The sequence below is a fragment of the Salmo salar genome, chromosome 02 (assembly GCF_965601325.2).
Source record: "Salmo salar chromosome 02, fSalSal1, whole genome shotgun sequence".
NCBI lineage: Eukaryota > Metazoa > Chordata > Actinopteri > Salmoniformes > Salmonidae > Salmo > Salmo salar.
In genome coordinates this window covers 9,752,340-9,765,000 of record NC_138292.1, presented here as the reverse complement: position 1 = coordinate 9,765,000, position 12,661 = coordinate 9,752,340, and the positions used below count along the sequence as shown (strand labels likewise).

Below are 12,661 nucleotides of genomic sequence, written 5' to 3'. Positions count from 1 at the left end.
GTATTCAACCAGACATTCTACTACTACAGTAGTGAGAAAGGTATTCAACCACACATACTACTACTACAGTAGTGAGAAAGGTATTCAACCACACATACTACTACTACTACAGTAGTGAGAAAGGTATTCAACCAGATATTCTTCTTCTACAGTAGTGAGAAAGGTATTCAACCAGATATTCTACTACTACGGTAGTGAGAAAGGTATTCAACCAGATATTCTACTACTACGGTAGTGAGAAAAGTATTGAACCAGACATTCTAATACTATGGTAGTGAGAAAGGTATTCAACCAGATATTCTTCTACTACAGTAGTGAGAAAGGTATTCAACCAGATATTCTACTACTACGGTAGTGAGAAAGGTATTCAACCACACATACTACTACTACTACTACTACTACAGTAGTGAGAAAGGTATTCAACCAGATATTCTACTACTATGGCAGTGAGAAAGGTATTCAACCAGACATTCTTCTACTACGGTAGTGAGAAAGGTATTCAACCACACATACTACTACTACGGTAGTGAGAAAGGTATTCAACCTGACATTCTACTACTATGGCAGCGAGAAAGGTATTCAACCACACATACTACTACTACTACTACAGTAGTGAGAAAGGTATTCAACCACACATACTACTACTACGGTAGTGAGAAAGGTATTCAACCAGACATTCTACTACTACAGTAGTGAGAAAGGTATTCAACCACACATACTACTACTACAGTAGTGAGAAAGGTATTCAACCACACATACTACTACTACTACTACTACAGTAGTGAGAAAGGTATTCAACCAGATATTCTTCTTCTACAGTAGTGAGAAAGGTATTCAACCAGATATTCTACTACTACGGTAGTGAGAAAGGTATTCAACCAGATATTCTACTACTACGGTAGTGAGAAAAGTATTGAACCAGACATTCTAATACTATGGTAGTGAGAAAGGTATTCAACCAGATATTCTTCTACTACAGTAGTGAGAAAGGTATTCAACCAGATATTCTGATACTACGGTAGTGAGAAAGGTATTCAACCAGATGTTCTACTACTACGGCAGTGAGAAAGGTATTGAACATTCATGACTTCCCAGACAACTGTAGTTTGTGTTTGGGAATGTATATTTGATCTTTTCATAGTTTTTAATTTGAATTGAATATATAGAATTTCTAGCCAAACAGTGATGTTACTCTAGTAATCATGAGTTGTTGTAGTAGTTGTGTTTCTCTCTCTCCTCTGACAGACAAGCAGCAGAAGGGCGAGTTTGCAATTGATGGCTACAGTGTCAAGATGAATAACACCCTGCGAAAAGATTCCAAGAAAGATTGCTGCTTTGAAATTTCTTCCTCTGACAAGCGAGTATATCAGGTGAGAGAGCTAGTCTCTTGATGACACTTTGGGGCATACCATACGCTAATCATTGCAGTCTGTCCATGTAACATTTCTGCAACCGTTATAGGACGGTTTCCCGGACACAGATTCACCCTAGTCCTGGAGAATATATAGAATCTCATTGAAATAGCTTTTTAGTCCAAGACTAAGATTTATCTGTCTGGTATACCGTCCCTTTAAACTTCTATCATAGTCCAAAACGTGTACACGTCCACACAGCAGTGTTCTAGAATATTGGACCTTTGGCTTTCATACTTTTTGAATTCTCAGCTCAAGCAATTTCTCCAACTGTCAACACATTGAAATGAACATAGGAGGCGTACAGGAGTCTCGTTGGTTGGGGATTGTGGGGAGGTGTTCGGACTGTGCGTTCCCCGCAGATGGTGGTCTCAGAGCCTCGTAGCTATGTCCCAATGGGACGCCGGACTATCTGGTGTCTGTGAACTATGATTTACGCCTTAAAGGGAAAATCCACTCAAACTATATATATTTTATTTTATTTTTTATTAGTCCACTCTTGATACAGTCCCAAAATGTTTTGCATGTCAGCAGTCAATTTTTCAAAAGATTGAACTTTCAAGAAGCAAAGTGCCACTGACCACATCATAATGATGATGCAAAACACACACATTTAGAGTTTTGTTAAAGTATTTCTCACATACATATTCAGTTTTCTTAGCTAGTTTTTTTCCTTCCTTGAGGAAAGTTTAGCTAATGCATAAATACAGTGCTATTTGTTTATGTTAATTCATTTAGGTGCAACTACTGACTGTCGATTTCCTCTCTCTCTCCCCCGCTCTCTCAGTTCTGTGCGTCATCTCAGAAAGAGGCAGAGGAATGGGTGGAGCAGATAGATTTTGTGTTGAGAGGTTTGTAATACTCGCCATTAGACCTCATATTTTATCCCATGTACTTTTCATGTCAAGTCTTTTATGAATATTTTATAGTAACCAGTATAGACTAATTCCCTTATTTAATCTGAGGCTGTGTGTGTGTGGCTGTGTGTGGCTGTGTGTGGCTGTGTGTGGCTGTGTGTGGCTGTGTGTGGCTGTGTGCGGCTGTGTGCGGCTGTGTGTGGCTGTGTGTGGCTGTGTGTGGCTGTGTGTGTTTGCAGACATGTCAGGGGTCATTCCGTTGGACGAGGAGGATCAAGAGACGTACGATGACATTGGCGCTGTCGAGGCGGAGCCTATTGACGATGACATCTACGAAGAACTCCCAGGTCTGCCATTTCTCACACACAGACACACACACTGTGTACTCTGTCAGAGAATGTAACCAAGAATCCTGTTCAACTAGAGGACTGTTTGATTGGATGCTTCCTGTTTGACACACATCCTCTATGCTCTGTAATATTATTACTACTATCCTTATTATGGGGATAGATAGGTAAGGAGGCCCAAATAGTACCCTTTTCCCTTTCTAGTGCACTACTCTTGACCAGAGCCCAATGGACCCTGATGAAAAAGTAGTGCCTCATAAAGGGAATAGCAGGCCATTTGGGACTCAGCCAGGCAGGGTGGTGTGATGTTGACTGTACATTTCTCCTCTCTCTGCTCCCTCTGTCCTCAGCCAGGGTAAATCCTTCTCACAACACCATAGTAACAGTCCTCAGCCAGGGTAAATCCCTCTCACAATACCATAGTAACTGTCCTCAGCCAGGGTAAATCCTTCTCACAACACCATAGTAACAGTCCTCAGCCAGGGTAAATCCCTCTCACAATACCATAGTAACTGTCCTCAGCCAGGGTAAATCCTTCTCACAACACCATAGTAACAGTCCTCAGCCAGGGTAAATCCCTCTCACAATACCATAGTAACTGTCCTCAGCCAGGGTAAATCCTTCTCACAACACCATAGTAACAGTCCTCAGCCAGGGTAAATCCCTCTCACAATACCATAGTAACAGTCCTCAGCCAGGGTAAATCCCTCTCACAACACCATAGTAACAGTCCTCAGCCAGGGTAAATCCCTCTCACAACACCATAGTAACAGTCCACAGCCAGGCTAAATCCCTCTCACAACACCATAGTAACAGTCCTCAGCCAGGCTAAATCCCTCTCACAACACCATAGTAACAGTTTACTGTGTTCCAATGGCACGTTGTGTTAGCTAATCCAAGTTTATCATTTTAAAAGGCTAATTGATCATTAGAAAACCCTTTTGCAATTATGTTAGCACAGCTGAAAACTTGTGCTGCTTAAAACCTCTTAAGCATTAGCCCCTTTTTTTCAATTTTCGCTTAAAACTTTGTGTGTGTGTGTATGTACACACACACACACCCTGTCAAAAGTAGTGCACTATAAAGGGAATAGGGTGTCATTTGTGACACAACCTTGCTCTTGCAGCTTGTGTGACTTGTATGTTACAAGCGTGTTAAACAACAGGTGTGGCTGACTAGCTGGGGCTTTGCATTCCTCATGTTATTCAGATCCACATCTGACCCCCTCTCTGTCCTGGGGCCATTTACATTCCTCATGTTATTCAGACCCACATCTGACCCTCTCTCTGTCCTGGGGCCATTTACATTCCTCATGTTATTCAGACCCACATCTGACCCTCTCTCTGTCCTGGGGCTATTTACATTCCTCATGTTATTCAGACCCACTTCTGACCCTCTCTCTGTCCTGGGGCTATTTACATTCCTCATGTTATTCAGACCCACATCTGACCCTCTCTCTGTCCTGGGGCTATTTACATTCCTCATGTTATTCAGACCCACGTCTGACCCTCTCTCTGTCCTGGGGCCATTTACATTCCTCATGTTATTCAGACCCACATCTGACCCTCTCTCTGTCCTGGGGCCATTTACATTCCTCATGTTATTCAGACCCACATCTGACCCTCTCTCTGTCCTGGGGCTATTTACATTCCTCATGTTATTCAGACCCACATCTGACCCTCTCTCTGTCCTGGGGCTATTTACATTCCTCATGTTATTCAGACCCACATCTCACCCTGTCTCTGTCCTGGGGCTATTTACATTCCTCATGTTATTCAGACCCACATCTGACCCTCTCTCTGTCCTGGGGCCATTTACATTCCTCATGTTATTCAGACCCACATCTCACCCTCTCTCTGTCCTGGGGCCATTTACATTCCTCATGTTATTCAGACCCACGTCTGACCCTCTCTCTGTCCTGGGGCCATTAACATTCCTCATGTTATTCAGACCCACATCTGACCCTCTCTCTGTCCTGGGGCTATTTACATTCCTCATGTTATTCAGACCCACATCTCACCCTCTCTCTGTCCTGGGGCTATTTATATTCCTCATGTTATTCAGACCCACTTCTGACCCTCTCTCTGTCCTGGGGCCATTTACATTCCTCATGTTATTCAGACCCACATCTGACCCTCTCTCTGTCCTGGGGCTATTTACATTCCTCATGTTATTCAGACCCACATCTGACCCTCTCTCTGTCCTGGGGCTATTTACATTCCTCATGTTATTCAGACCCACATCTCACCCTCTCTCTGTCCTGGGGCCATTTACATTCCTCATGTTATTCAGACCCACATCTGACCCTCTCTCTGTCCTGGGGCTATTTACATTCCTCATGTTATTCAGACCCACATCTCACCCTCTCTCTGTCCTGGGGCCATTTACATTCCTCATGTTATTCAGACCCACATCTGACCCTCTCTCTGTCCTGGGGCTATTTACATTCCTCATGTTATTCAGACCCACATCTCACCCTGTCTCTGTCCTGGGGCCATTTACATTCCTCATGTTATTCAGACCCACATCTGACCCTCTCTCTGTCCTGGGGCCATTTACATTCCTCATGTTATTCAGATCCACATCTGACCCTCTCTCTGTCCTGGGGCCATTTACATTCCTCATGTTATTCAGATCCACATCTGACCCTCTCTCTGTCCTGGGGCCATTTACATAGTCTCAGAGTAGAAGAGCTGATCTAGGATCAGGTCCCCCATGTTCATGTGATGTCATTCATTAGGATTTATCTCTCTCTTTTTATCTCTCCCAACAGAGGAGGACATGTCCACTCCTCCCTTGCCCACACCTCCAAAGCCCAAGGTGGAACCCCCCACGCCACACAGCAAACCCACCCCACCCACTACAGCTACAGGTAGGTGGAGAGAGACCTGCCTGCACCCCCTGCCTCTCATCCTTTAACCTCACCAAACACAGACTTCAGAGTGGTTCAGATCACTGTAGAATCAAGAAGAGGATGCCAGTTTAGAGAGAAGGCCTTCTGAGATACACTGTGAAAGGGAAGTCATGATGACATGGAGAGGAAGTCCCTGTGAAAAAGCAACTCAGAGGCGTTGCACACTGTTCTTGAAATAAACACATTTCAGTTAGATCCTACTAGTTCTGCATTTCAGAAAACCACATGCCTTTGCATGACGTCAGTACAAACAAACTGAAAGCTACGTTTGACCACTCACACAAGAAATGTTCCACTCTGACTGTTGTTACCATGTATACAAGCTACAGAGGCTCAATCCCCTGTACATTTCATAGGAGAAAACAGAGCAAGTTTAGTTTATTAATTAGATCATAAAAAAGAAATAAAACAAGCCCACATAAATCTTGAAAATCCATCCATGCACATGAGTAAAATCATGGAGGAAAACACAGAGTCTGGGACTTATTTCCACTGTGGTCCTCTTGAGATCAGATGGGCAACATCCAACAGGTTGAACACCGTATGACAGGAAGATAATAAAACACAGAAGAACAATATCTATCATTGCAGTTGTATCGTAAGGTACAGTCAAATGGGCTGTCAAATGTCATTTTTAAAGCTGCCCAGAGAGGACCTGGTTTTTATGGGCAGAGGCAACACATTCCACTCTGAGGCTCCAGTACACAACACAGTACCTTTCCCAGCATTACTCCTGAACCTGTATAAGCACACATCAGCAACACCTGATCTGGTGCTGGGATTGTGTACATCTCTAACATGGGGAAAGTAATCAGTCAGATATCTGGGCACAGAACATAAAGGAGGAGAGGGCGACAGGGAGGGAGAGATGACTAGTCTATTGTTCTGTCAGAGGAAGACCTCTTGTTAGCTCTCTACCACCTCAGAGAGGGCGACAGGGAGGGAGAGATGACTAGTCTATTGTTCTGTCAGAGGAAGACCTCTTGTTAGCTCTCTACCACCTCAGAGAGGGCGACAGGGAGGGAGAGATGACTAGTCTATTGTTCTGTCAGAGGAAGACCTCTTGTTAGCTCTCTACCACCTCAGTAGGTTACACACCATGACATCACAATAACCACCCATGTACTGTAGAGACTGGGGAACATTTTGAGTGAGCCATCTCTCTCCTATAATCTCTCTCTGTCTATCTAGTGAATAAGACCACAGACTACCAGAACTACTATCAGGGGATATGGGACTGTACAGGAGATCAACCAGATGAACTGTCCTTCAAACGGGGAGACTCCATCTACATCCTCAGTAAGGTAGGTCTGGGCTGGAGGAACCAACCCTCCTCATCCTCACTCTCACCTCCAGACAGGGACCATCAGTAGTCCCTAGAGGTTTAGGATGATCTCCTTTTCACAGGCTTAAGGCTGCCCGGCGCGGGTCCTGCCCGGCGCGGGTCCTGCCCGGCGCGGGTCCTGCCCGGCGCGGGTCCTGCCCGGCGCGGGTCCTGCTCGGCGCGGGTCCTGCTCGTTGTGAAGAGCTATATACAGAGGAGACTCACATGATGCACGTATTTAATAATGAATATCTTCCACAATGGCTTGACCTGTTCCCTGACATAGGAAATAGTGATCTAACAATCCTAAGCAGGTGATAAGCATTAACATGAGAGTTAAAACATTTATATTACCTAGTTATCTTCTCCTTACAAGACAGCTGGTATGCCCTCTTATGCCAAGTGTTACTAGATTCTCTGGTATTTCTACAGGTCTCTATGAATGGCTGCACCAGACAGACCACCTAAAGTGGTCAGATATTCCTGGGCCCTCTGAGGAGTAGACATTTCATATCCTTACTGGCAGCGGCTGGCCCGAAGCCTGAACTGGTGAAAGGCAGGCTGAGGATGGCCTGGATCTGAGCCCTCTCTCTGCCTGTGTCCCAAATGGCACCTTATTCCCTACATAGTGCACTACTTTTGACCAGGACCCATAGGCCACTACTGACCTATAGGGCTTGGTGACAAGCAGTGTACTACGTAGGGAATAAGGTGCCTTAAAGGATGCAGCCTCTCTCTCTCTGGCCTCTGTGTGATGGGGATTAGTTGTGTCACAATGGAAAGGTTTTTAGTGTTCTTGGCTAGGTGTCCCTCTCACCTAGCCAGGCATGGCCTTAATGGGGTTGTGTGTTCTCAGGAAACGTCCTCCACTCCATTCAGACCAGGCGAGGTCGTGTGGTGAGAGCCCAGTTTCCCAGGCTTGTCAGCTGGTGAGATGTAGGAGGGGTGTTGGTGTACCAGGTGTGGGGAATTAAAGAGCGACTGTGTGGACTGGCCTAAAATATGAATCCATGAATGGATTAAACATTGTTACATTGTTGATGTGTAATCAGCCATTTAAATAATCTCTCCAATATGTTGTAATTGAAGGCTGTGTAACCCACTGTACATCGTCTATACCTCCATCACCCATTGACTTTCTTAGTGATTTAATGACGGATGTATTTGCGGAGCGTCACTGGCCAAAATAATTGAACTCTGCAGTGTTTCACATCAGTCTCTTGTGTGGAGAATACAATGTAGTGGTCAATGGGGAAGCTCCTCGTGTTCAGTCTGAAGGGCTGGAAGAAATATACAGATTTTCTACTGAGACTCAACAAGAGTGCTGTTATTCATGATCAAGCCTGCCATCTAGTGGTTGAAATAAGAACTGTCAGCTTCAGTTTCTGAAAATGACTGACCGCCTTTCTTTACCAACAGTGCAGTTTATTACTGTAATGATTTTTATTTTTTATTCATCTGTTATCATTCTATGTCCAACGTTTTTAATTCTACCTGAAAGGGTGAATGATCAGAGATGCTGTGCAATGCCAATGTGCATAGTAGACAAACATGTAAACACAACAGCCCACATCCTGCTTCTTTCCCTGTATTGAAGAGAAGCAGGAATCAAGTTGTCCTTTCATTGGCTCAGTGTGCAGACTGAAAGAGCCTTTAGCTGACCTGGAACCTTGGTGTTGGGGGTTGTGGTCTGCTGGGAGGGAATGACCATAAAACCTGTCTGGACGCTCACACAGACCAGCTGCATCAGGAGGAGGAGGAAGGGCTGCACACACACACCCTCCCACTATCCAGAGACCAGGAATAGCCTGAGCGAACAGTGGGCCCCCACCCCTAATACAGCTACCAGACCCCCCAGACTGTTAGAGGGTGTTGTCAGGCTAACTAACCTAAAGTAACCTGCTGCACACAAAACGTGTGTGTGTGTGTGTGCTTGTGTTTGTGCTCATATGTTGTCACAGTGTGGGGTCTGTGCTCCCTCCTTCCTCATAAGTCCCATATACCTCCAGTGTATTAGTGACTGAGGCCCAGCTTCCAGCCCCCAACACTCACTCAGGCAGCCATGACTTACCTAGCAGCAGACAACACTGGGCTGGTCCTGGTCCTGGTCCACACCACACTGAGGTGTGGCTGACCTCTACAACACACACAGAACCCTGTATCACCCCCAGGGGCTTGGGACCAAATGTCAATTCCATGTCACACATTAATAAGACTATTGTGACATTCACATAATGGCATAAACACTGGTCCAGGGTGTTACATATGGCTGGTATAGCTCTGGTCCAGGGTGTCACATATGACTGATATGGCTCTGGTCCAGGGTGTTACATATGGCTAGTATAGCTCTGGTCCACAGCGTTACATATGGCTGGTATAGCTCTGGTCCACGGCGTTACATATGGCAGGTATAGCTCTGGTCCAGGGTGTTACATATGGCTGGTATAGCTCTGGTCCAGGGTGTTACATATGGCTGGTATAGCTCTGGTCCAGGGTGGTACATATGGCTGGTATAGCTCTGGTCCAGGGTGTTACGTATGGCTGGTATAGCTCTGGTCCATGGCGTTACATATGTCTGGCATAGCTCTGGTCCAGGGTGTTACATATGACTGGTATAGCTCTGGTCACGGGTGTTACATATGACTGGTATAGCTCTGGTCCATGGCGTTACATATGGCTGGTATATCTCTGGTCCAGGGTGTTACATATGACTGGTATAGCTCTGGTCACGGGTGTTACATATGACTGGTATAGCTCTGGTCACGGGTGTTACATGTGGCAAATATTGCCGTGGACCAGCACTAACGTGGCAGCATATACACCTCTATCATCAGACTGCCCTTCATCATGCCTGACCTGAAGTCCTCAACATGGACACGTTACCAACATCCACTAGTCTCTGTATTATGTGAGCAGGCCAGGAGTGTCACCCTGACCAGGAGAAACTCTGGGCCCTACATGGGAGTGATAGTCTTTGAACTCTCAGCCCTCCAGCCCCAGTGTCTGTCAGCCCCAGGGAAGACTTTCATGTGAGGTCAGGCTCCTAGGAACTGAGAAAAAAGAAGCGAGTGGGTGGGAGAGAGGCTGCTGCTGTATGGGGCATCAGCCACACGCTGCTCTGCTGCCTAACTGGGCTCATATCTGTGTGGACTGGTGATGGTTCTCCAGCGTGGTGTGTAACCGTGCCTGAGACTTAAGAACGTGTATTAGCTCAAGATGCATCTCCTCTGTTTTCATTTTTTTTTTACAACAAATGAAGTGTATTCAATGATACAATATGCTCTCTGTTCTCTCTACTTTGCTCTGTTTTCTCTCTCTCTGTTTTCTCTCCTCTCGCTCTCGGTTTACTCTTTATTCTCTCTGTTGTCTTTCTCTCTCTGTTTACTCTGTTGTCTCTGTTCTCTCCTCTACCAGGAGTACCAGAACTATGGTTGGTGGATTGGGGAGATGAAGGGCTCTGTTGGCATCGTTCCTAAAGAGTACCTCATGGAGTTGTACGCCATTTAAACCCGCCTGAGTAGGTATTTTATCATGCAACTCAGTCATGTCATTTAAACCCGCCTGAGTAGGTATTTGATCATGCAACTCAGTCATGGGGGAAGTAATTGTTGGGCTATTCCAGCAACACTAATGTGTAGTGTTTTTGTGTTCTGTTTCAGGGCATCTAAATTCAATCATCTTCCATGTGAGATGCATGGAAACGGACCGTATCTGAAGGGGACGCTGAGCTCAGCAGCAAAGCCAACTGTCTGTAGCAAAATGAAAAATATGAACTGCTTTTGTTTATCATTTATTATCGCTGCATTTTCCATTTTGATACAGAGTCTTTATATTGTGAACTGTCTAGAATGAATCGCTTATGGAGTCTTTGTATTGTGAACTGTCTAGAATGAATCGCTTATGGAGTCTTTGTATTGTGATCTGTCTAGAATGAATCGCTTATGGAGTCTTTGGCTGAGAAATACATGTGTATATTAGTGGTCAGGCATATTTCATAAATACTTGATACTGCTCCTGGTTGTTCGTTTGTTTTGTTCGCATGCCATTCCATGCACAGTTGGATCACATTGCCTCTACTAGACACTTCTCTCAGGTCAGTTTCCCATTTACCCCCTTATGACCTGCTCAGGATTGGGTGATAGCAAGCTGATCCAAGGTCAGTGCTTGGGGGGGCACTTCTACCCTGTGTATTCTGCTGTGCAGTATGAAAAACCAACCACCAGGTGGCATCAGAGTCCCTGTCTGCAGTAATTCTAACAGCTCAACTGGTTAAGCTTTTCCCCACTGATGATGTCCGAACCTGTGTTCCTTCACAGAGACTACCATGAATTACAACTCACTGTAATATCATCTCTATGGACTACACTCTGGCATGCATTTGATGTGGATTGTATTGTATTGTTATTTGTGTGTATATAGTTATAAAAGTGAGCTTGCCTGTAAGATAAACAGTATTCTACCTCATTACATTCATTTAATTGATTTAGAGAAACAAACTGTCTGGTTTCCCAGACTCAAACTAAGAACAACCCTGGACTAAAAGCATGTTCCATGGAATAGCGTTTCCGTCTTTGATTAGGTTTACTCTGAGAAACCAGTCCTAGGATTCCCCTGATTCATTTAGGCTGCGTTTATACAGGCAGACAAATTCTGATCTTTTGACAATCATTTGTATTTTTTTACCAACAGGATCAGATATTTTGTGAATAATTGGCCAAAACAATCTGAATTGGACTGCCTGTGTAAACCCACTCTTAGCCTTTTCACACACTGGTAAATCGTCTGTATTTTCTCAAGATGTGTAAGAAGTGGGATAATGAATTTCCTGATGAGCCAAGTTGGCCTGCTTTAGGCTACTGGACCATATCATTAAGGAACAGCCCCGCTACGCTGCGGCTGATACGGGGGAATGTCTGTGCCTGTTGAAGTGAATAGACTTCATTAAAAATCTGTCTCAAATAACACCCTATTCCCCTACTCTACATAGTGCACTACCCATAAGGCTCTGGTCAAAAACAGTGCACTATATGGGGAATAGGCTGCCATTTGGGACGTAGAAAGGTCTGTGCTTGTTGAAGTGAGAAGGCTTGATTAAAAAGATGAGAGATCTGAGTGAACCTGTACTGTATAAAGTTAGGAGGAGAGAAACAACATGGGAGGAAGAGATAGACAAAGCGGCCATGGAAGTTCTGTGTTGGTTTTATAATACCTGAGAGACTGGGGCCCTGCAGAGGAGCCCTGTGTGGCAGATGGGCAGTCCTGCTGTGTGCCTGATTGAAATGGCGAGGACGACCCACCGTCAGCAGTGGGGGTAATGGCCCTCTGAGGGGCTGTTTGGCAGGCAGGATCTGGGCTCTGACCTCTGGGCCTGAGTCTGCGTTGTGGAAGGCATATTATTCTATCTGCATCTCAATAGTCTACAGTGGCTTTCTCTCCTCTCACTCTCTCTTCTTGCCCTCTATCTCTCCTCTCTCTCTCTTCTTACCCTCCATTTCTCTCTCTTCTTACCCTCTAGCTCTATCTCTCTCTTCTTACCCTCTCTCTTCTTACCCTCTCTCTCTGTCCTTACCCTCTCGCTCTCTCTCTTTCTTCTTACCCTCTCTCTTTCTCTTCTTACCCTCTATCTCGCTCTCACCCTTCTCCCCCTGCCCACCTCTTCGCTCCCTCTGTTCTCACTATTTCATTCTTTATCTCTTTATTTCTTTCTTTCTCTCTCTTTCTCTGTTTCTCTCCCCCCTCCCTCTCTCCTCACCAGTAAAATGTCTGTGTTTTGTTCAACGGAGTGATGTAGCAGCAGTCCACTGCCT

The 12,661-nt window shown here is 45.1% G+C and overlaps 1 protein-coding gene across 1 annotated transcript in view; it reads left to right on the top strand.

The window, feature by feature from the left end:
• Positions 1–10,865, top strand: part of LOC145859964 (src kinase-associated phosphoprotein 2) — a 20,676-nt gene extending 9,811 nt beyond the window's left edge. Inside the window, exons 7-13 of the mRNA XM_082959620.1 lie at positions 1,246–1,370; positions 2,200–2,263; positions 2,509–2,616; positions 5,390–5,488; positions 6,722–6,834; positions 10,269–10,371; positions 10,514–10,865. Coding sequence (XP_082815746.1) covers positions 1,246–1,370; positions 2,200–2,263; positions 2,509–2,616; positions 5,390–5,488; positions 6,722–6,834; positions 10,269–10,361 — 602 coding nt within the window. The 3' untranslated portion in view covers positions 10,362–10,371; positions 10,514–10,865. The remainder of the gene's footprint in view (positions 1–1,245; positions 1,371–2,199; positions 2,264–2,508; positions 2,617–5,389; positions 5,489–6,721; positions 6,835–10,268; positions 10,372–10,513) is intronic.
• The last annotated feature ends 1,796 nt before the right edge of the window (positions 10,866–12,661 follow it).